The sequence below is a fragment of the Carassius gibelio genome, chromosome A6 (genome assembly GCF_023724105.1).
Source record: "Carassius gibelio isolate Cgi1373 ecotype wild population from Czech Republic chromosome A6, carGib1.2-hapl.c, whole genome shotgun sequence".
Taxonomy (NCBI): domain Eukaryota; kingdom Metazoa; phylum Chordata; class Actinopteri; order Cypriniformes; family Cyprinidae; genus Carassius; species Carassius gibelio.
The window spans coordinates 21,459,206-21,485,228 of NC_068376.1; the positions used below are offsets into that span (position 1 = coordinate 21,459,206).

General features: G+C 37.6%; 1 protein-coding gene and 2 long non-coding RNA genes across 3 annotated transcripts; 2 read left to right on the top strand and 1 right to left on the bottom strand.

The window, feature by feature from the left end:
- Positions 1–1,896: 1,896 nt before the first annotated feature.
- Positions 1,897–4,997, bottom strand: LOC128015690 (uncharacterized). The gene is made up of 4 exons (XR_008183988.1): positions 4,205–4,997; positions 4,027–4,061; positions 3,245–3,279; positions 1,897–2,823 (listed from the first exon to the last, which is right to left on the bottom strand). It is a non-coding gene; the product is annotated as an uncharacterized LOC128015690 (long non-coding RNA).
- A 2,892-nt stretch (positions 4,998–7,889) lies between these two features.
- On the top strand, positions 7,890–10,109 carry LOC128015689 (uncharacterized). Its single transcript, XR_008183987.1, has 2 exons — positions 7,890–8,037; positions 9,862–10,109. It is a non-coding gene; the product is annotated as an uncharacterized LOC128015689 (long non-coding RNA).
- A 5,695-nt stretch (positions 10,110–15,804) lies between these two features.
- LOC128015687 (leucine-rich repeat-containing protein 15-like) lies at positions 15,805–18,651 on the top strand. The gene is made up of 2 exons (XM_052599735.1): positions 15,805–15,924; positions 16,179–18,651. Exons 1-2 carry the CDS (start codon positions 15,917–15,919, stop codon positions 17,971–17,973), a joined length of 1,803 nt encoding a protein of 600 aa, XP_052455695.1. The 5' UTR covers positions 15,805–15,916; the 3' UTR covers positions 17,974–18,651.
- Positions 18,652–26,023: the final 7,372 nt, after the last annotated feature.

Sequence of the window (26,023 nt, forward strand, 5' to 3'; positions counted from 1 at the left end):
CGTTGGAAATCTGATTCTAGTTTTTTAAGTATGGGATTATAATTTGCTTTAAATAAATCAGTGTACAAGCGGGTAATATTTATTCCTAAATATTTAAATCTTGATTTTGATATACAAAAGGGCAAGTCTGTAACTGTAATCTGATCTGCCATATGATTTACAGGGAAGCATATACTTTTAGAGAAGTTTAATTTATAACCTGAAAAGTATCCGTACTCTTTTAATATTTTCACAATTTCGGAGATGCATGATAGTGGATCAGTTATATATAGTAACAAATCGTCAGCATAGAGAGAGACTTTATACTCTACACCTCTTCTTTTAATACCACTGATTAACTGTGATGATCTGAGTACTGATGATAATGGCTCTATAGCCAAAATAAATAGCAAAGGGCTAAGGGGGCATCCTTGCCGTGTGCCTCTGGACAAGGAAAAATATTCTGATATTATCCTATTTGTGACTACGGCTGCCTTAGGTTGATGATACAGTAGGTGAATCCAGGAAACAAATTTTGAACCAAATCCAAATTTATCTAAAACAGCAAATAAATAGTTCCATTCGACTCTATCAAACGCTTTCTCTGCATCCAGAGAAATAATCACTTCAGGATTACCCTCTGACGCAGGAGAATGCACAACATTAAGAAGTTTCCTAATGTTAATGAAGGAGTGGCGCCCCTTTATGAAGCCTGTCTGGTCTTGTGAAATAATATCTGGTATTATACACTCCATTCTAGAGGCCAGTACTTTAGATAAGATTTTAACGTCTACATTTAGTAAGGAAATAGGTCTGTAAGAACTACAATCAAGGGCGTCTTTATCTGGCTTCAGAAGAAATGGAAGCTTTAGCCTAAGTTCTGCCAGGAAGACTCAATCACTTCGTCACTAATTACCTTCATCATTATCCAATCACGTCTTTATACTCCTGTATAAAAGATCGTACTTACACATGTTTGAGTTCGCAGATGCCAACGCGACAACAACCGCAGATTCCGACGCGATTGTACTTGCTCAAGCTGTTGTGTTTATTCATCTACTTGCTGTAATTAAGTTCGTGCCCCGCAAACTATCTAGAGTTCGACGTTCCTCTAAGATGCACACGGGATCGTTGGCTTAGCTCTGTGTCGCGGTGATTATCTGCAGTCGTTTGTGTTGGATGATTTACAAGCTTTTCTCGGCAGAGGATGTGAACATTGGCGGAGTTCCGTGTGCTTCCAGGCCAGGGTTGCCAGGTTCTCAAACCACCAGTTACTACTACCCAGCCGGCATTTCAACGTTGATTCAACGTTGAAACAACGTCAGGTACCATGGTTGAATCAACGTTGAAAAACCTTTCGATTTTGCAAATTGGATCAACGTTGAAATCACGACGTTGATTCACCGTTGATGTACGGTTGAAATCACGACGCTGATTCACCGTTGAAATCGTGACGTTGATGTACGGTTGAAATCACGACGCTGATTCACCGTTGAAATCCCGACGTTGAATCAACGTTGAATAACCTTTCGATTTTGCAAATTGGATCAACGTTGAAATCACGACGTGGATTCACCGTTGAAATCGCGACGCTGTTTCACCGTCTTACCTGCATTACGGGTGAATTAGGGTCGTGCTGCACACCTGGGATGAAAGCTGAATGAGGTGTTGATTTTGAAAAGTTAATCCGCGTTGATAACACGACGTTGTTTCCCCGTCGTACCTTGCACCGTGTATAAATACACCTAGATCCTAGTTGGCATTTAGATCAACACGGTACATGCAAGGCTAAAAATCTAATGACTGGCAGCAATGGCTTTACAAACAACTTCAATAAACTACCACATGCTCAAAATTGTCAAACAGCAGTTTAATTTTGGAAACATACTGTATAAAACAGATGAAAATAATCCCACACTTTATTATGCAGAGTATGCATGGAGGTAATGCTAAAAACAGGTAGAAGAACAATCCAAATACAATAATATTTAAAGGTTTTTGTAAAATAATTTGGCACATAAATGCATATTTTTTTGCAGCACTTACAAGACAAACCCTTGTACCTTTATGACTGAAACCAGTGGATCTTTTATTTTGGTGGAAAACTACAGTTTCTGTCAAAAACATGTTTGAGTAATGTGTTTCATTACAAGAGTTGTGTACATTTGTGCAGTGAAAATGTGTTGAACAGTTCGAGAAGGGAACCTTCCACCAGTTGATTTCTAATGGGAACCCCCCGGACTGTGTTTTCTTTACTGTGGGGAATGCAGAATGAGATTTCTACTGCAGGGCACTCTAAAATGTTAGAACCAGCAGCCTTAGTGTATACAGTGTGGTTGTGCTTCGGGTGATCCTTGAAAGTGTCCCAGCGCTAGGTCCTTTCTGATGCCATCCCCTCCACTCTCTCCCACTTGTGCACTTTCTGTACCGTCCTGTATAAACATTTACATTTCATCATTTAACAGACGATTTTATCCAAAGCGACTTACAAATGAGAACAACAGAAGCAGTCAGGTGTACAAGCGAACAACAACAGTATACAAGTGCCATGACAAGTCTCAGTTAGTCTAGTACAGAACGCATAGCCAGGTTTTTTTTTTTTTTATATATATATATGAAAGACAAGAAAAGAAGGAAAAGTGCTAGCATTAGTTGGTTAAGTTCTGGTGAAAAAGATGAGTCTTAAGATGTTTCTTGAAAATGAGTAAAGACTTAGCAGTTCGGATTGAGATTGGGAGGTGATTCCACCAGCTGGGTACAGTCCAGGAAAAGGACCGTGAGAGTGATTGTGAACTTCTTTGGGATGGCACCACAAGGCGTCGTTCACTTGCAGAGGGCAAACTTCTGGAGGGAACATAAGATTTAACCAGTTTGTTTAGGTATGTCCACAATGTTTGACAATAACTTTGATATTGTGAAATATATTTAACTGAAAACTGAATGCAAAATCAATCACACAATATTTTCACTTTACAGTTCAGTAACAGTGATGTTGGAAACAAAGTGGACAACACTATTCATTAAGCACTTATTTAATGTATTCAGATGAAAATGTACAATATTAACAAATTATTCACAAGCAGTGTTTTCAGAGCCCCCAGTTACACTGTTTTAATCAGAACACTAACATTACAGTGTAGTAAAATAAGTCAAATCAAATTCAGTACGTTTTTATTAAACGAAGCACAATCAAAACCTATCACAAAAGGTCAAAGCATCTCTAGCAGAAGTGACAGTGCAATGTAGCAGAAGAACAATTTCTTACCAATGTTTCAAGAACAAGCTGGATCCTTGATGACTCTACAAGGGGAAAGAAGAAATGGTTTACTGAAAAGTTCTTAAAAAGCAGGATTTCATTTTATACCATTTCTTTAACCCAATGGTTCTCAAACTTTTATATCAAGTACCGCTTCAGAAAATATTTGTTATTAAATATTATGTTGCACCATAATGACCAACATTACATTTCAGCAGCGTAGTTGGCCAAACTATTCAGCTACAGGTCTACAGTTAAAAAATGAGGCAGTTTAATTCTAATAAGAATATTAATTGTTGTCAGACATTTTACCATGGTAAATACAGTTTGAACATTAACACTACAACTGTGCTTACATACACAGGTAAATGAAAAAAAAAGTTTAAATTAAAATGTAATTTTAAATGTAATTATGTAACAAAAGTTACAAAACTGTACTGTACTTTCACTCTAACATACTTAAATGTGCAAAAAAAAAAACTTACTCAAAGATTAAGTTAAAATATATTAACATTAATTAGTTTAATTTAGTGATTCACCTGCATAACAACTAGAGGGGGCCTGACACTTTGAGAACCATGGCTTTAAACAATCCTTTTATTTATTTATTCATTTTCATTAATTCATTAAAATTATATTATTTAAATACCGACATTTGCACTTATATGTTGCAGAAAACACTTTGAAACTATTATAAGAATACAAACATATATAACACACCTAATGCATGGGATTCATATCAGGAAAATATGGGAAAATCTCTAAAAGACAGACATTAACACATAACCTACCAGCAACACATTGGGTGAGCATCTAACTTGATCATCTGTGATAAAGCAATGCAAAAATAGACACACGGGTATTTATTTATCTGCAGGTTACATGTCCTTTAAACTACCCATTTGTAAACTCTGTTAATACTTTACTATTTTCAAAAGATAATAAAGATAAAGTTAGCGATTTTCTTACCTCATTTTGCCAGGATGTTTTCAGGACCTCGCAGAACACCTGACCCTTCTTGTGTTCACAGTTTTTGTTCTCCATTGACATGTCACGACTCAAATTCGCTCAAAATAAATAAAAAATGTACAGGCAAATATGAAATAATTCGGGACCGACCGAGCAGTAAATTATAACGAGCAGCAGCTCACAGTTAGCCGCCTCACTCACAGAAAGACGACAATAACGGTCATATTTTTAAATGTAGAAAAGCGCGAACCGATTCATTGTCCAGTTTCCTGAATGACAGCCAGATTAACCAATCATGATAGAAGTAATAAAATAAAACTACCAATGGGAGTTGTTTCAGTGTGATAAAGCAGCGAAATGTATAGTTTTATTGTTGTTAATGATGATAATATTTAACATATACCTTTAGATTTTAGAATAGGTATCATGACTAAAATATTTTTAAATGCTATTAAAATAATAATTAATTTAAATAATTTAATATAAATAATTTAAAAGCTTGTTAACCTTTTTCTACCATTTAGCATTAAACATTTTTAACGTTGTTTCATTAAAACAACTGACCTTATTTCAACCATATTTCAATGTTGAAAGTTGGTCATGTGCTGGAAGTTTTTCAACAGTTCATCTTTAAACGTTGAATCAACGTTGTTTCAACGTTGAAACCACAACTGACCTTATTTCAACCATATTTCAACTTTGAAAGTTGGTCATGTGCTGGATGTTTTTCAACCATTCAGCTTTAAACGTTGAATCAACGTTGTTTCAACGTTGAAACCACAACTGACCTAATTTCAACCATATTTCAACGTTGAAGGTCGGTCATGTGCCGGCTGGGTATAATTAAAAAAAAAAAAAAAAAAAAAAAAAATAGCCCAATCGCGTTCAAAAGGGATTTATCGGTAGAATTCACATTCTAGGGGCTATATATAACACTATTGGGGTCACCTCAAACCCAGGACAGAAAAGGCAACCCACAAAAAAAAAAAAAAAAAAAAAAAATACGGTCTTGGCAACGCTGGTGCTTTCCGAGATGTCGCGTCAGTGCTGCTTGGGTCTCAACACCTGAAAAGACTTTGGTCTCAATCAACAAATATTCATCTGTACGCTCACGTGAACCTGCAGGAATGAAGTTTCTCCGGACCAGCAGACAGAATTAAGGCTGCCAGTCTCTTCGGCATCTCGCCTCCATCACTTCACAAGTCTACAGCATTATAAGTATCATTTTGTTCTATGCACTTGCGGCGCCTGGGCATTAATTTATTCTCTGCAAGGATTTATACTTACACGTTCAAATAAAGCACTGGGCGTTTCGTGCTTGTTTATTGACTTGCACAGCATAATTAAGATGTTGATCATAGTGCATGCAATTTTCTGAATTTCTTCGTAATGAGGCACCTTAAGGCTCATCATAAACGCTACAATCTTTATACTGATAAAGATTTTTCGCATTTCAAAAAAAAAAAAAAAAAAAAGCTCTGTCTAGCACACTTGTGATTCGCTGTTTTAATCCTATGCTTTAATATTTGTTTATTCAGTCTTTCATTTGCGTTATTCCTGAAAGTTCATACTCTAATGGGATTCTATGGTTGCAGATGCAGGGAACCGCTGCTCTCACCTCATCTTTACATGGCTTACTCTTGGGCTAGTGAATTATGAACACTGGATCTACCAAGCTGATGCGTATATGGACCCTTCTTTTGAGTCGTAGGTAAGATTCGGCTCAATGCTCAGTCAGCAGGCATATATTACTCCACGTGACACGAGTTGCTGCTGACCTTATTTCAGAGTAGTGACATATCTCCAGTTTAAACCGAATATTAATTAGCAGGCATGGTTTGTTCGCACTCCTGGTCTCCGTCTCAAGGCGCGGTCGCATTAGACTTTAAACATGCGAAATTATTTCGAACGCCACTGCGAATATGGGCGGGAGCAAGATAAAACCGTCTCCCCTCAATTATCACAAGATGGATTATTACATGTTTGCTAGCACTGTGTCTTTTGCAACGGCGTCGAAAGCGTTTTATTATATTGTAACGTTACTCTGTATCTCTCTATAAATGTACACCCTAAGGGGAGGAGGGGGAGAAGAAAGAGAAAAAAAAAAAAAAAAAAAAAAAGATATATATATAACGTTGTCATTCCAATGTATCACCTGTTCCCGTCGACACTACAAACCATGCAGCTTTTCTTTTATAAATCTTTAATGTATTATAAACTAGGACGCTGTGCAACAGCTAAAGTATATAGCGCTTCCTTTTTGAATTTTTGTACAGAGGCCATGCAGCAATGTATCGCTCTTCTACTGGTCCACATCCTCACGTTATGCAAATTCCCTGGTCAGAGTTCACCAAACTTGAACTTTGGAACGCAGCGAAATGCAAAATTTTTCGCATAAGCTTGCGTATCCGGTCCGACGCATTCGCATGCGTATGAATGGAAGTCAATGGAGAGAAAAGTGCAGCGTGACCGCCCATCACTCATAACTAACTAACGGCCGGAGGGGCGCGTTAAGTAGGTTCTGCTCATGATGTCAAACTGACGTCGTCAGAAAATTATTCGTTACAGGGTGGAAATATTCAGAATTTGATAAGATTGCTAAGACAAACAATGTTAATTGTTTTCATCAAGATTAGCAATGTGTGCTAGTAAGTCAATTCGATTTATGCGTATTTTAAACTTAACCTCTGATACCTCAACTTAATATAAAAAAAAATAATAAAAAAAAAAATTGGGGAGTGACAGTAAGGGGTTAAGCTACAATCAAGGCTTGTTTATATTCGCGCATCTACTGGTGTTGGTTCATCACTCTTACTCGGCTGTTGCGGCTTTCACTTTACACTTTTAAACTTTCAGACAGCTGTGCCCTCAGCCAACCCGGATTCTTCAGTCTGCCCTCCGTTAGCAGACATAATACTAACGAAGTGCTTACGTCAGCTGGAAATCACATTTCTAAGGCGTCGCTCCCTCTACAATCAAGCCTACACGTTTGCATGGTCCGCTTCTAATGTTTTTCCTTCCAATTTTGCGTTCCTATTCTAATTTCGACCGTTGCTCCTTTCTTGTCAAAAAAAAAAAAAAAAAAAAAAAAAAAATCGCAATCTTAATTTCTCTATTCGCAGACTCCTTGCCAGCATCTAATCCACGCTAAATTTTATAATCAAATTTTCAAGCCTTTGGTTATTCAGTTCTATTACTACTTGAGGGGTTAGCTAAATCTTCCAACAAATTAAAGACAAATGTCTGCCTATTACCCTGCCCATATTGCAAAATGAATTACTTCCATCTGCTACGGCCTTCCTTCAAAGTACCTCAATATTCTTCTGGAGGCAGTGTTTATCTGCTTTCTACAGGTTATGCTTCCAGGGGAATTCACTTCAAACCAATCAATTTGATCCTGCTCGCGGCATTTCCTTCAGATCTATGATTCGGACCAAAAATTCTTCACACTCTCCTCAAGCACTCAAAAACCGATGTGCAAGGTTCTGGAGTCACCTTAACAATTCTAAAATCAATAATCCTGTCCCTTCTCTGCATGGTGAAATTTCTTAAAAATCCGACCTAGAATTTCTAAAACGCACCAGCTCTTTTTTCCTAACGGAGCCCCCTTTCCAAGGCTGTTTAGAACTCACTTAACCACTGTTCTCAAAGCTGCAGTCTATCTACTGGCCATTCATTCAGAATTGGGGCAGCTACTTCAGCAGCTGAATGAGGGATCTCTACATCAGCTGTTAAGATCATGGGCAGATGGTCTTCCTAAGCATTTGAATCATACATCAGACCTGATTCAAAACCATTATTGAAGCTCAGCAAGCTCTCCTGTAACTAATCAGGTAAATTCATGCAATTACTGGTGGTGGTGTTACTACATCTGTATGGTCTTTCAAGGCCTGTCTGTGTCTGCCTATCGTGGCTATTTCTGTACGGTCTATCGAGACCTGTCCGTGTCCGGCTATCATGGCTATTTTCTGTACGGTCTATCAAGGCCTGTCCCATGTCTGCATATTGTGGCTATCTGTGTCTGGCCTATCGTGGCTATTTCTGTACGGTCTATCGAGACCTGTCCGTGTCCGGCTATCATGGCTATTTTTCTGTATGTTTTATCAAGGCCTGTCCCATGTCTGCCTATTGTGGCTGTCTGTGTCTGCCTATCGTGGCTATTTCTGTACGGCCTATCAAGGCCTGTCCGTGTCCGGCCATCATGGCTATTTTTCTGTATGGTCTATTGAGGCCTGTCCTGTGTCTGCCTATTGTGGCTATTTCTGTACGGCCTATCGAGGCCTGTCTTGCGTCTGCCTATCGTGGCTGTCTGCGTCTGGCCTATTGTGGCTATTTATGTACGGTCTATCGAGGCCTGTCTGTGTTGGCTATCATGGCTATTTCTGTACGGTCTATCGAGGCCTGTCCGTGTCTGCCTATCGTGGCTGTCTGCGTCTGGCCTATTGTGGCTATTTCCGTTGGTCTATCGAGGCCTGTCCGTGTCTGGCTATCATGGCTATTTTTCTGTATGGTCTATCAAGGCCTATCTGTGTCTGGCCATCATGGCTATTTCTGTACGGTCTATCAAGACCTGTCTGCGTCTGCCTATTGTGGCTGTCTGTGTCTGGCCTATGGTGGCTATTTATGTATGGTCTATCGAGGCCTGTCTGTGTCTGGCTATCATGGCTATTTTTCTGTACGGTCTATCGAGGCTGTCTGTGTTCTGCCTATCATGGCTATTCTGTATGGTCTATCGAGGCCTGTCTGCGTCTGCCTATCGTGGCTGTCTGCGTCTGGCCTATCGTGGCTATTTCTGTTGGTCTATTGAGGCCTGTCTGTGTCTGCCTATCGTGGCTGTCTGCGTGAGGCCTATCGTGGCTATTTATGTTGGTCTATCGGGGCCTGTCTGTGTCTGCCTATCGTGGCTGTCTGCGTCTGGCCTATCGTGGCTATTTATGTACGGTCTATTGGGGCCTGTCTGTGTCTGCCTATCGTGGCTGTCTGCGTCTGGCCCATCGGGCTATTTATGTTCGGCCAATTGGGGCCTGTCCGCGTTTGCCTATCGTGGCTGTCTGCGTCTTGCCTATCGTGGCTATTTATGTTCGGCCTATCGAGGCCTGTCCGTGTCTGCCTATCGTGGCTATTTCTGTTGGTCTATCGAGGCCTGTCTGTGTCTGCCTATCGTGGCTATTTCTGTTGGTCTATCGAGGCCTGTCTGTGTCTGCCTATCGTGGCCATTTCTGTTGGTCTATCGAGGCCTGTCTGTGTCTGCCTATCGTGGCTATTTCTGTTGGTCTATCGAGGCCTGTCTGTGTCTGCCTATCGTGGCATTTCCGTTGGTCTATCGAGGCCTGTCTGTGTCTGCCTATCGTGGCTATTTCTGTTGGTCTATCGAGGCCTGTCTGTGTCTGCCTATCGTGGCTATTTCTGTTGGTCTATCGAGGCCTGTCTGTGTCTGCCTATCGTGGCTATTTCTGTTGGTCTATCGAGGCCTGTCTTTGTCTGCCTATCGTGGCTATTTCTGTTGGTCTAACGAGGCCTGTCCATGCCTGCCTATCGTGGCTGTCTGTGTCCTGCCTATCGTTGCTGTCTGTGTCTGGCCTATTTCTGTAAAACTTAAGAAGTTTAATCTAACGTCATTATACTGGTCATGCTAACTCTCTTTCTATTTCTTCCAGGAACCTTAGGATTCACAACTGGTGGGTATACTTCATCTACTTTTTTTGGGGGGGAAGGCCGGCCCCGTCTGGAGGTCTCATAATCCACCTAATTTTGGGGGTCTGCTGCGCCCCTGCCTTCGTCTTCAGGCAGGAAATGCAGATTCGCTACCCTCGGATTACGAACCATGGACGGGGCCTTCCGCCAAAGAAATTTATAATTGTGCTCGCTGAGCTGTCAATAAATGTATGCTTCGTACATTCCTCTATCTCCCGAGTCTTTCTGGTAGAAATGGAAGCTTTAGCCTAAGTTCTGCCAGGAAGACTCAATCACTTCGTCACTAATTACCTTCATCATTATCCAATCACGTCTTTATACTCCTGTATAAAAGATCGTACTTACACATGTTTGAGTTCGCAGATGCCAACGCGACAACAACCTCCACCCTCCCCACCACCACCAGGATGGTCCTGTCCTTACCTTCCAGGGGGGGTCTGCTGTGCCCCTGCCTTCGTCTTCAGGCAGGAAATGCAGATTCGCTACCCTCGGATTACGAACCATGGACGGGGCCTTCCGCCAAAGAAATTTATAATTGTGCTCGCTGAGCTGTCAATAAATGTATGCTTCGTACATTCCTCTATCTCCCGAGTCTTTCTGGTAGAACTGTGATATGGGCCTGTGTAAGGCTTGATGGCAGTGTTGATTGATCAAGAGAGTGATTGAACATATTAAGAAGCAAAGGGGACAGTTGTGAGAAATTTTTTATAAAACTCTACCGGGAACCCGTCTGGTCCCGGGGTTTTACCACTTTGCATGGCTCTAATTGAATCTTCTATCTCTTGAAGTTGTAGAGGTTTATCAAGATTGTTCTTTTGGTCTATATTAACTGTGGGCAGCTTAACATTAGCCAAAAATGTTGACATGAAAGAGTCATCATGTGGAAATTCTGAACTGTACAGATCTGAATAATATTTATGAAAAACAGAATTAATTTCCTGGGGATCCACTGTAATTTCTTGCGATGTATTCCTAATCTTTGGAATAAGCCGAGATGCTGATTTACTTTTTAACTGTTGGGCAAGAATACGGCCTGTCTTATCACCATGTTCGTAAAATCTTGCACGGGCAAAAACCAAATCGCGTTCTGTTTTTTCTGTTGATAGTAAATCATATTTTGTCTTAAGACTAAGTTTTTCTCTATATAGTTCTGCTGTTGGGGCCTTAGCATACTGACGGTCAATTTTCTGAATAGATTCAATTAGTTTTTCCTGTGTTTTTTTTCCTTTCTTTATTACGCAAGGCAGAATACGATATTATTTCTCCCCTTATTACAACCTTAAACGTCTCCCATAATAATGATGGTGATATAGAGTCTGTTTTGTTAGTTAGTAGAAAATTGTCAATCGCACAAGATATGAATTGGCAGAAGTTTACATCTGAAAGTAAAGTTGTGTTTAGCCTCCATACTGACTGTGTTGGGTAGTTGTAAGTAAAACAAATATCCAGAATTACCGGGGCGTGATCTGATTCGACAATAGCAGAGTATTCTATGTTTTTTATTGCTGGGATAAGCTTTTTATCAGTAAAGAAATAGTCTATCCTTGAATATGTATGATGGACATGTGAAAAGCAAGAGAATTCTTTTTTATCAGGAAATAAAAACCTCCATGGATCCACACATCCAATTTGAGTCATATATCCAGCAATAGTCTGAGACATTTTTAAAAGAGGTACAGTTTTAGGGTTGGATCGATCCATAGTTGTATCCATGACACAATTCAAATCCCCACCAAATATAAGATGGTACGAGTTTAAATCTGGTAACAAGGAAAATATTTTTTTCACAAAATTAACGTCATCCCAATTGGGTGCGTAGACACTCACCAGGACTACTGGTGTGCCAAAAAGATGGCCAAATACAATAACGTAATGCCCTTGGGGATCTGAAATGGTTTCAGATGCAGTAAATTGTACTTTTTTATGAATTATAATGGCTGCACCTCTAGCTCTATGGTTAAAACTAGAGTGGTAAACCTGGCCAACCCAAGCTTTTCTAAGTCGGTTATGATCTCCAATACGCAAGTGTGTTTCCTGTAGAAAAGCTATTTCAGTTTTTAGTTTCTTAATATGTGTAAATATGCGAGTTCTTTTAACTGGTCCATTTAATCCTCTAACATTCCAGCTAACAAGGCGTGTTACTGACCCTCCAGAACATTCCACTTTATTGTCCGTACCTGCCATTATTTATTAATATCTATCTATATGCCCAAATATTGTATCCACAATAGAATGTATCCTCTGTCTGTGACCGGGGGAAGGGGAGGAGAAAAAAAAAAAAAAACAACAACAGAAACATATAATAAACCTTGATAAACAGCCAAAACTATAGTACATTCTAGATTTGTCCATAGAACAAAGACAAACCGCAGCTCACAACACTCTCTCAACTCCCGATAGTCCAAGTCCATATACGTTCCATTTTTCCCCAGAGCTCCCAAAGTAATCTGAGTTAAGCATAGTAAAAAACAAAGTCAAACATACAAATAAGTGTGTATGTAAACCCAAAGCACTATTAATAAATGCGGTACTGCATAATAAAATAAAACTTTATATGAGTGCAAAAGCATATCTGAAGCTCTATTATTACAGTACCGCTCAGTAACCAAACTAGAAATGCATGACTTCAATTTTTAGCCAATCTGCAGTGACGTTATTCACCATAAGTGTGACTGAATAATTTGTAAATTATCTCAGTAATTATGAAGTATAGCCGACCAATAACTTAAAGTGTTTCAATGCTTATCAAACAAAGTCAATGACACATTCAACGAATGAAAATAAGGTATCCTAATTGACCATGCAGAGGAAGAGACATGAAACCACTCTAAAACAAAAAGTGCGCTTAGAAATAAGGGTACCCTGAAAAGGGCTTTCTGGTTATCACAGTATCTTAGGCCTACCTAAAAGTCAACATGTCTCTTCTGTTGTTTAAAATAACGTTGCCATGGTGCCAGGAATTATTCACGTGCAGCAATCCGCTGATCGTAAAACTGCTGAGCTTCTTCAGGCGTATTGAACAGGAAAGTTTCGTCATTGTGATGAACTCGTAACCGTGCTGGATGAAGCAATTGAAATCGCACATTCTTCTGATATAGCAACTGTTTGACGTTTTTAAATGTGGCGCGCTTTCTGGCGAGATCGGCTGAGATGTCTGGATAGATCCTCAAAGTCGAGCCCTTGTATTTAGCCTCATTCTGTCTGGCCCATCTTAGCGCTTTCTCCTTCTCCTGGAATCTGTGAAAACATATAACCAGTGGCCGCGGAGGTCGACCTTCCTGTGGTTTTGGACCCAGTGACCGGTGTGCTCGTTCTAGTTCGGGAGGCTTTTCAAAAACTTCTTGACCCATGACTTCCATTAACATCTCGGACACGAACTTGACAGTAGATTGGCCTTTCTCGCTATTCTCTGGGACGTTTAAAATCCTGATATTTGCTCTCCGTGACCGGTTTTCCAAGTCATCAACTCGATCCATAAGCATCGCGTTTTGCTCTTTCAGAATTTTGATAGTTTTTTCCGCCTCAGACAAAGCCGAGAAATTATCGCCCGCGAGTGTCTCTGTGGCGCACAGGCGGGATTGAAAACTTGCCAACGTCTCAGTTAAAGCATTCACTGATGTCTGAAGCGGCCCCATGGATTCTTGAATCAGAGCTGATATGTCTTCTTTAATCGAAGCTCGTTGCCTTGTTAATTCCGTTACCAGCTGACTCATAGAGACACCGTCATTATCCGCATGTATTTCTTCAGATTTCTCTGCACTAGCCATGGTAGCTAATTTGCTAGCCATGCTGGTTCTCGTTGTTGGCGGAGCATTTACTACTGATTTGTTTTTGCTCATCTTGCTGTATCAATACGATTGCACGAAGCACTATTTTAACACTTATGAAAAAAGTTTTGGATAGTTTAAATGGCACTATTAAAGCACATATTGTCAGAAACTATCGGGAGCTCTGCAAACACGCGTCTTCTCTTTACATTTCCAAACCGGAAGTCCCAACCAATATTGTTAGTCTTAAAAAGTCCCACCCACATACAATTGCTCTGACACCCATGGTACCATGATACCTCAAACAAAACATAATTTCCCCACCAACCCATTTCCAGAAAATGCGTATTTGAGAGTTTAAATGTATTTGAGAGCTTACAAAGCAGTGCAGTCAACAGTTGACTGTAAAGAGGATAACCAGAAAGAGACGAGGAGGCAAAAAGCAATCTGCCAAAGAAAATATTGAATTTGTTTAACAGAGAACTGGTAAACGCTAGTGTGTAACAGTGAGAGAAAAGCACCGATATCTCTGACAAATCACCTGCTAGTTCAAGGGTATGATACTTTGTACTAATTGTGCTGAACTGTTAAAAGATTAAAAGTTAAAAGATTGCAGTTATAATTAACTAAACAAGCTAGTGTATAATTAATGCACTTCTAGAATTTAAAATAACTGACTTTCATGCCTTTACTACATATTTGCCTAAAACATAAACTTTCAGATCAGAAACAAATGTTAGTGAATACTAAATATATTTTTTTATTTTGTTTTATTTATTTATTTTTTACTCATTGAATGAGAAATCCACCAGTCTACAAAATTAAACAACAAAGAGACAAAAATAAATACATAATTGACAATTATAAGACCGTTAAGGAAACGGGTCAATTTAGCTAATTTTCTTAGGTTTCAGTGGGACAATGCTAACCTCTCTGCCACAGGATCTGTTTCAGAATCTAAAAGCATTTTCAACTTTAACACTGGGTAACAACTAACTAGAAGTTATCCAACCATCTCTTCTCACCCCTCTTGTAGTTTTGAACAAATTAGACCTAAGCAGAAACCTTCTAACCTCTCTGCCAGATGCTTTTCGGGGATTAGAAAACCTGTAACAGCTCAAGTTGCAGAGAAACTTTACAGATTTCTGATTGAGTTATTTTCAAGAATCATCTCAAAGCCCTGTTCCTGCATAGAATCATTTAACAGATATACCAGCAGTTATCTTTGATAACCTGGTGAACCTTGAGACATTGCATCTTCAAGACATCAAAATCACACAGCTTCCAGCAAAAAAAAATTTTCAAACTTGCCAAAGCTGAAGAAACTCTACCACTCCAACAATAGGTTATCGTTGCTTCCCAGTGCATTTTTTTTAATCTTCCCAATCTTATGTTATGTTAAATATATATATATATGTGTGTGTGTGTGTGTGTGTGTGTGTGTGTGTGTGTGTGTGTGTGTGTGTGTGTGTGTGTGTGTGTGTGTGTGTGTGTATATGAATAATACTATATATATATATATATATATATATATATATATATATTTATTAAGCATTAAGCTTACTAACTTTTAAAAAAATAAATGAATAAAATGAAAAGTATTGCTAATTAGATAGCATTTGATGATCATGGCCTCATGCATGCATTTTCCTTTATTGTCACTGTCAATGGCTATACACTTTTTGCGATTCTGCAGTTCTTTTTTTTTTCGTGGCAAAACCATCTTATATAGTAAGCAAAACCTTATATATATATATATATATATATATATATATATATATATATATATATATATATATATATATATATATATATATATATATATATATATATATATATATATAAAATAAAACAAATCAGGAATCATCATTGTGTTACAATTTGGTATACTAGTCGATTTGGTATCTTAGTTTAATTGCAAAATATGTTTAATGCTTATTTCATGTTGTTTTTCTATATTTACTACACTACTACATCTGGTTGCTTATATTATTCTCCATTCTGTTTACATCATTTGATACTTAATTTAGAGTACCTATTAATTATATGTACTTTGTGAAACTTTTACAAAGTGAGTTGGCATTTTTTTTTTTTTTTATCTCTTCAAACAGAAAGCTAACTGTCCACACCCTTACTACTGCCTTACTCACATGCAGTGAACACTTGGGATGTGTAGATAAGAGTGGTGGACTACAAACTTATAATTGCTTTTAGGAACATCATTCTGAATAGTAATTTATCTGCAACTGAGATGAAAAGGTAAGAGTAATTATTTACATTTAATGAGACTATAAAATAAAATAAAAAAACTTTTTGCTAAAACATGTGTCAAGCTCACTATTATTAAATTTTTATTCATTATTCATAAATTATTAATTTATCAAAATAATTTTCGATTTTGTGTAAATACAATTGCTTGCACAATGCAGTATGCACAAATCTAATCCTAACCCTAAACCTTTTCATATTATAAAGTCATGGTAATTTCATTTTAATGTTTTATTCTTCAACAGGCGTATGCATTTAAAAATTGCACTAGTAATCATTTACATGCTTGTGCACTTGCAATGGAGCTGCACTGTAGATCCATGTAAAGAAGGTGAAGTCTGCAGTAATCAAAACGTGTATGACCAAACTGTGACAGCAATCCCTGAAAAAGTAAAAGATGGAGCCGAAGAAATATTTTTTGTACACAGTCAGATTTCTGTGATACCAAAAGGAGTTTTTTCTAAAAACCCTCAAATAAAGAAAATTGAATTTCTTGGCACTTCAACACACTTAGTAGAGGTTGGAGCCTTTGAGGGTTTGCCTGATATCATGACCATTGAGATATCTGGCACAAACGTGACATCATTACCTGTGGGTGTTTTTAAGGATCTCAACAACCTTCAGAAACTTGTTTTAAAAAGTAACAAAATACATAGCCTTGAAAACGGGTTATTTGATGATTTAAAAAATCTTCAGGAATTACAACTACATATGAATGAGATCAGTTCCATTGAGGAGGGGACATTTGACAATTTAGAGAATCTCTTGAAACTTCATCTTGCAAAAAACAACCTTAGTTCCATATCGACATCTCTTTTTTCCAATCTTAAGAGCTTGAAAATTTTCAGGCTTTATGAGAACCAGTTGACTGCTCTACCTGATGGGATTTTGGATAATCTCCCTGATTTGGAAGAGATAGCCTTGCAAAAGAACCAAATCTCCTTTATAAAACCAAATTTATTTCAACACAAAAGTAATTTAACAAAACTATGTTTGGACAATAATCGTTTAACAGAACTGCACCCGGGTCTATTTGTTGGTTTCTCTTCATTAAAGACTCTAACTCTGAACAACAATCAACTCACCAGTCTTCCCAATGTCCTTTTTGGAGAAATGCTCAAACTATCTGAATTAAGTCTAAGCCATAACAATCTCACTCACTTACCTACTGGAGTTTTCAGCCCACTTAGGAACCTAAAGAAGTTAGACCTTTCCTCAAACCAGTTTTCAATTATATCTGCAGACTTTTTTGAAGGTCTTGAGAAATTGACTGATCTGAATCTTCAAGATAACAATATAGAGTCATTAAAACAAGAGGACTTTAAAAACCTAAAGTCTCTTAAAATGCTCAAACTGGAAAATAATAAACTACAAAGCCTCCCTGGTGATGTTTTGGATGCTCTTCCAAAACTCAGTAAATTGTACCTGGACAAGAACCCATGGAAGTGTGACTGTAACCTGTTACCATTCTATGAATGGATGAAGAACAATAAGGTCAAGATTAAATCAAAATCTCCAGAAGTTTGCAAGTTTCCAGAAAATCTGCTAAATCAATTAATCATCTCTTTAACAGAAGAACAATTAATATGCCTCACAACTTCACCACCTACCACCCCTCTACTTACAAGTATCATTCCCATGAGCACACTGCACACCACAACTTCCTCAACAACACAGTTAACTTCAACGACAGAAGCACCTACAACAACTACTGCTATACAGACGACAACCACACCTATTCCAACAACAATACCAACAACAGCTCAACCAACTACAACACAGACAACCACCACAGCACCAACTACTCAACTCACAACTTTGCTACTAACCACAACCACACTACCTACCACCACTGCTACAACTACAGCTCCAACAACTACATCAGTCCAAACCACAGTATCGACAACTACACTACAGCCAACAACTACCCACCTGACAACTGCATTGATTCCTACCAATCAACAACGACAGCTCCGACGACTACATCAGTCCAAACCACAGTTTCAACAACTACACTACAGCCAACAACTACCCACCTGACAACTGCATTGATTCCTTCCACATCAACAACGACAGCTCCGACAACTACATCTGTCCAAACCACAGTATCGACAACCACGCCACAGCCAACAACTACCCACCTGACAACAAATTAAACAACAAAGAGACAAAAATAAATACATAATTGACAATTATAAGACCGTAAAGGAAACGGGTCAATTTAGCTAATTTTCTTAGGTTTCAGTGGGACAATGCTAACCTCTCTGCCACAGGATCTGTTTCAGAATCTAAAAGCATTATCAACTTTAACACTGGGTAACAACTAACTAGAAGTTATCCAACCATCTCTTCTCACCCCTCTTGTAGTTTTGAACAAATTAGACCTAAGCAGAAACCTTCTAACCTCTCTGCCAGATGCTTTTCGGGGATTAGAAAACCTGTAACAGCTCAAGTTGCAGAGAAACTTTACAGATTTCTGATTGAGTTCTTTTCAAGAATCATCTCAAAGCCCTGTTCCTGCATAGAATCATTTAACAGATATACCAGCAGTTATCTTTGATAATCTGGTGAACCTTGAGACATTGCATCTTCAAGACATCAAAATCACACAGCTTCCAGCAAAAAAAATTTTTCAAACTTGCCAAAGCTGAAGAAACTCTACCACTCCAACAACAGGTTATCGTTGCTTCCCAGTGCATTTTTTTTAATCTTCCCAATCTTATGTTATGTTAAATATATATATATATATATATATATATATATATATATATATATATATATATATATATATGTGTGTGTGTGTGTGTGTGTGTGAATAATACCATATATATATATATATATATATATATATATATATATATATATATATATATATATTTATTAAGCATTAAGCTTACTAACTTTTAAAAAAATAAATGAATAAAATGAAAAGTATTGCTAATTAGATAGCATTTGATGATCATGACCTCATGCATGCATTTTCCTTTATTGTCACTGTCAATGGCTATACACTTTTTGCTGTTCTGCAGTTCTTTTTTTTTTTTTTCGTGGCAAAACCATCTTATATAGTAAGCAAAACCTTATATATATATATATATATATATATATATATATATATATATATATATATATATATAAAAAACAAGAATCATCATTGTGTTACAATTTGGTATGCTAGTCGATTTGGTATCTTAGTTTAATTGCAAAATATGTTTAATGCTTATTTCATGTTGTTTTTCTACATCATTAGATACTTAATTTAGAGTACCTATTAATTATATGTACTTTGTGAAACTTTTACAAAGTGAGTTGGCATTTTTTTTTTTTTTTTTTTTTATCTCTTCAAACAGAAAGCTAACTGTCCACACCCTTACTACTGCCTTACTCACATGCAGTGAACACTTGGGCTGTGTAGATAAGAGTGGTGGACTACAAACTTATAATTGCTTTTAGGAACATCATTCTGAATAGTAATTTATCTGCAACTGAGATGAAAAGGTAAGAGTAATTATTTACATTTAATGAGACTATAAAATAAAATAAAAAAACTTTTTGCTAAAACTTATGTGTCAAGCTCACTATTATTAAATTTTTATTCATTATTCATAAATTATTAATTTATCAAAATAATTTTCGATTTTGTGTAAATACAATTGCTTGCACAATGCAGTATGCACAAATCTAATCCTAACCCTAAACCTTTTCATATTATAAAGTCATGGTAATTTCATTTTAATGTTTTATTCTTCAACAGGCGTATGCATTTAAAAATTGCACTAGTAATCATTTACATGCTTGTGCACTTGCAATGGAGCTGCACTGTAGATCCATGTAAAGAAGGTGAAGTCTGCAGTAATCAAAACATGTATGACCAAACTGTGACAGCAATCCCTGAAAAAGTAAAAGATGGAGTCGATGAAATGTTTTTTGTACACAGTCAGATTTTTGTGATACCAAAAGGAGTTTTTTCTAAAAACCCTCAAATAAAGAAAATTTATTTTCTTGGCACTTCCACACACTTAGTAGAGGTTGGAGCCTTTGAGGGTTTGCCTGATATCATGACCATTGAGATATCTGGCACAAACGTGACATCATTACCTGTGGGTGTTTTTAAGGATCTCAACAACCTTCAGAAACTTGTTTTAAAAAGTAACAAAATGCATAGCCTTGAAAACGGGTTATTTGAAGATTTAAAAAATCTTCAGGAATTACAACTACATATGAATGAGATCAGTTCCATTGAGGAGGGGACATTTGACAATTTAGAGAATCTCTTGACTCTTCATCTTGCAAAAAACAAACTTAGTTCCGTATCAGCATCTCTTTTTTCCAATCTTAAGAGCTTGAAAATTTTCAGGCTTTATGAGAACCAGTTGACTGCTCTACCTGATGGGATTTTGGATAATCTCCCTGATTTGGAAGAGATAGCCTTGCAAAAGAACCAAATCTCCTTTATAAAACCAAATTTATTTCAACACAAAAGTAATTTAACAAAACTATGTTTGGACAATAATCGTTTAACAGAACTGCACCCGGGTCTATTTGTTGGTTTCTCTTCATTAAAGACTCTAACTCTGAACAACAATCAACTCACCAGTCTTCCCAATGTCCTTTTTGGAGAAATGCTCAAAATATCTGAATTAAGTCTAAGTCATAACAATCTCACTCACTTACCTACTGGAGTTTTCAGCCCACTTAGGAACCTAAAGAAGTTAGACCTTTCCTCAAACCAGTTTTCAATTATATCTGCAGACTTTTTTGAAGGTCTTGAGAAATTGACTGATCTGAATCTTCAAGATAACAATATAGAGTCATTAAAACAAGAGGACTTTAAAAACCTAAAGTCTCTTAAAATGCTCAAACTGGAAAATAATAAACTACAAAGCCTCCCTGGTGATGTTTTTAATGCTCTTCCAAAACTCAGTAAATTGTACCTGGACAAGAACCCATGGAAGTGTGACTGTAACCTGTTACCATTCTATGAATGGATGAAGAACAATAAGGTCAAGATTAAATCAAAATCTCCAGAAGTTTGCAAGTTTCCAGAAAATCTGCTAAATCAATTAATCATCTCTTTAACAGAAGAACAATTAATATGCCTCACAACTTCACCACCTACCACCCCTCTACTTACAAGTATCATTCCCATGAGCACACTGCACACCACAACTTCCTCAACAACACAGTTAACTTCAACGACAGAAGCACCTACAACAACTACTGCTATACAGACAACAACCACACCTATTCCAACAACAATACCAACAACAGCTCAACCAACTACAACACAGACAACCACCACAGCACCAACTACTCAACTCACAACTTTGCTACTAACCACAACCACACTACCTACCACCACTGCTACAACTACAGCTCCAACAACTACATCAGTCCAAACCACACTATCCACAACTACACCACAGCCAACAACTACCCACCTGACAACTGCATTGATTCCCACCACATCAACAACGACAGCTCCGACGACTACATCAGTCCAAACCACAGTTTCAACAACTACACAACAGCCAACAACTACCCACCTAACAACTGCATTGATTCCTACCACATCAACAACGACAGCTCCGACAACTACATCTGTCCAAACCACAGTATCGACAACCACGCCACAGCCAACAACTACCCACCTGACAACTGCATTGATTCCTACCACATCAACAACGACAGCTCCGACGACTACATCCGTCCAAACCACAGTATCGACAACCACGCCACAGCCAACAACTACCCACCTGACAACTGTATTGATTCCCACCACATTAACAACGACAATACAAACAACAACTTCAGCGACCACCACTTCTACAACCACTGTACCATCTACAACTACCCATGTGTTGACTACAGTGACTCCTACCACATCAACATCGACAATCCAAACTACGATTGCAACAACTTTAGCCACTACAACTATATTAATCCCCACCACTATTACAAGTCAAGAAACGACAGCAACTACCTTACCACCCAGCACAACTACGAGGAAAACAACACCTTTTCTCACCACACATAGTAGTTTCATCTGTACCGACTCTCTTCAGGCCCCTCTCTCAACACCTCCTACCACCACCAAGTACTCATCATGCAAGGAACTGGTGATATATTATACTACAATGCTGCTGGTGGAAATCTGCTGTACTATGGTGCTGGCCATATTCACTTATTCACTATACTGCTCTCTGGAGCAAAGGGAGAGTGCGCACACCCAGGTCAACTTGACTCACTTTTCCTATACTAAGTCCATTGTACTCAGACCAGTTGATGAGACAGAAACTGTAGCTCTTTGAATTTTTTATTTTTATATATATATATATATATTTTTTTTTTTTTTTTTTTTTGGTGGTCGCTTATTTGAGTCTTAGAGCACTCTTAACCGGAGGAATTTTTTTCCTGTCTGCAACTGATGCTTAATGCTTTCAATTTATAACAATGTGCAATAGTGTCCACAAGGCTGAATCCACTATTTCTGTTTTACTATTAAAATAATACCTTTTACATTATATAGTTCTATTATATAATGTATCATATACAGTACATTACAATATATCATCAGCAGAACAATTTAAGTGAAGAGTTTAATTAAAAACGTACATTTAAGTTGCCCGTTGACAGCAACTACATAGGCTGATGTAAAACATGATGATCCAAAGAGTATCGTGTTTGCCTCAGTGACATCTGTCCTTTTCAAACAAAGTAGTTTATATAACTTATATCTTTTGGCAGAAGGACAACCAACAATGCCTTATGTGAGGATCAGATAGCACAATAAGTTTAATGTGTAAGGGATAAACTATTGCTAGGTGTGCATTATATTTTAATGCGTGATGTGGAGGCAAAGAACCACTTGACTTGCAGAGATAAAAACAGAGGTTCAAGGATGTGCGTGATACACGAGAACCAATGAGGATTGTTGTAGTGAGCTTCCACATTAACTGTATGTGATGTGTTCTTTGTATGTGTCTTTATATATGAATACAGCTTAAATTACATATATTTATCATATAAAGTGATCATATCTGCACAGGATGTGAATTTAACCTTTTTGCATCTTCTAAGTTTTGGTTCCCTGGACTTTCAGTGGAAGGAAAGAAACTTCTCGGGTTTCATTAAATATTATGTAATGTGTGTTTTGAAGATTAACCAAAGTCTTATGAGGGTGAGTAAATGATGAAAAAGCTTTTATTTTTGGGTGAACTATCCCTTTAAGTGTGTCCAAACTTTAAAATGTCAGTGTACATATTTTACAACAGAACAGACATACTTTTCATGTTTGTATTTTTTATCTAGTCAAAATCATTGTAAATCTATCTAGCAGTTAATATGTGATGTCATCTGTTGGCTACTTAAGCAATTATTTGCAATTAATTTATTAAATGTCAGCAATCTTGCTTAATTATCTTGAGGAGAAAAACTTTGTAGGTGTAAGACTTTGGTCACATTGTATTAGAGAGCAAAATTATGCTTTTGTGACCAGATGCTTTTATGGGGGTCATAAAAACAAAATGCTAAATCAGAAGAAGTGCAGAAAGTTATTGGTCATACTATAGGCCTAATTTGTATAGAATTGTAATATTTGTTTAGCTGCATATTTATTAATTGTATACTATTTTTGTCACTATTTAGTATTTATTATGCTTTAATTATAACAAGTAAAATTAAAGCACAATATATTCTAAATGCTGAAAAAAATAGTATATTAATTAATAAGCAGCTATTAAAATTCTATACAAATTAGGCCTATAGCATGACCAATAACTTTCTGCACTTCTTTTGATTTAGCATTTTGTTTTTATGACCCTCATAAAAGCATCTGGTCACAATAGCATTACATTAAACATGTAAATGGATCTGAAAACAGGAGTATGTCATCAAAAAAATCCACAAATTAGCATGGGGAATATTTTCAGACACTCCGTCTCATTTTTTAGTCAGGAAGCAAAAAGTTGTTCTTCAAATAAGATATGGATGTCTTTCCCAATGTCACCCACTAGATGTCAATGTAGCCGCATTTATTTTGTTTTGTCCAATAATTTGCGGTACCTTCTGCCCATAAAATCACATTCTATCCTGTTTATGTATTGAATTAAAGGGGGGGGGGGGGGGGGGCGATACTACCCTCATAGTGTCCTTAAAGTGAGTGAGTGAAGTGACATTCAGCCAAGTATGGTGACCCATACTCAGAATTTGTGCTCTGCATTTAACCCATCCGAAATGCACACACACAGAGCAGTGAACACACGCACACACACTGTGAGCACACACCCGGAGCAGTGGGCAGCCATTTATGCTGCGGCGCCCGGGGAGCAGTTGGGGGTTCGATGCCTTGCTCAAGGGCACCTAAGTCGTGGTATTGAAGGTGGAGAGAGAACTGTACATGCACTCCCCCCACCCACAATTCCGTCCGGCCCGAGACTAGAACCCACAACCCTTCGATTGGGAGTCCAACCCTCTAACCATTAGGCCACGACTTCCCCTAACCTTTAAGTGTGTTAGTTTAAGTAAATACATAAAAGCCATTGTGTGAGCATTTAGTGTGTAGTGTAGGCTATATGTTTTGCAGTGGAGCACAAACAGAAAACACACAAACAAGCACAGAAACCCTAACCTACCTGCACGTTCTACGATCAGAATCCTTGATTAGTAAGACTAAAGAAACAGACTTGCAAAGTCTGTCAAATGAATGAATGAAGATGCAATGACAAATACTTTTTTAAAACGGGCAGTTGTCGCCACCTCGTGGAGGAAGAGGATATTGCGTTACAATGCATTCACGTGTTAAGATACCGATGTGACAATTCAATTCAATTCAATTCAATTCAAGTTTATTTGTATAGCGCTTTTTACAAAACAAATCGTTACAAAGCAACTTTACAGAAAATTATGTTTCTACAATATTTAGTAGTAGCTAGTAGTTTGTGCACATTTGACAGGATTTTAGAAAAAATTAAAATAATAATAATAATACAAGACGTAGTCAGCTAGACGATGAACTATCAATATTATTAATTAAGTTATTATATGATTCAGTCACACATTTAGCAATAATTGTTAGTTCTGTTTGTTGATTCAGGGTTAGCATCATCTGAGGTCCTCTGAGGGTCAGCATCATCTCTTCTCAGGTGTTCTGGATCCAGACTGGAGCTTGTTTAAATCCTAGTTACCACGGGATGTAAATCCCGTGGCGAAACATAGAAACAAAATACAGACATCATTAGCATAGCTGCTGATCCAACAAAGTAAAATTAGTTTAACCCAAGCTAATGAATAAAAATGCACCTTTGATCAGATGCAACTACACTCACAATTAAAAAGATATATTATTCGAATGCTTGGCGAAAGATATGTGTTTTTAATCTAGATTTAAACAGAGAGAGTGTGTCTGAACCCCGAACATTATCAGGAAGGCTATTCCAGAGTTTGGGAGCCAAATGTGAGAAAGCTCTACCTCCTTTAGTGGATTTTGCTATCCTAGGAACGACCAAAAGTCCAGCGTTTTGTGACCTTAGGGTGCGTGATGGGTTGTAGCGTGGTAGAAGGCTAGTTAGGTACGCAGGAGCTAAACCATTTAGGGCCTTATAGGTAAGTAATGATAATTTGTAACTGATACGGAACTTAATAGGTAGCCAGTGCAGAGACTGTAAAATTGGGGTAATATGATCATATTTTCTTGACCTCGTAAGGAATCTAGCTGCTGCATTTTGGACTACCTGTAGTTTGTTTATTGACGAAGCAGGACAACCACCTAGAAGTGCATTACAATAGTCCAGTCTAGAGGTCATAAATGCATGAACTAGCTTTTCTGCATCAGAAACAGATAACATGTTTCGTAGCTTGGCAATGTTTCTAAGATGAAAGAATGCAGTTTTTGTAACATTGGAAATATGATTTTCAAAAGACAATTTGCTGTCTAATATAACACCCAGATTTCTGACTGTAGAGGAAGTAACAGTACATCCGTCTAGTTGCAGAATGTAATCTACAGGATTCTGTGTAGTGTTTTTTGGTCCAATAATTAGTATCTCTGTCTTATCCGAATTTAATTCTTGACACAATCATGATAGACATA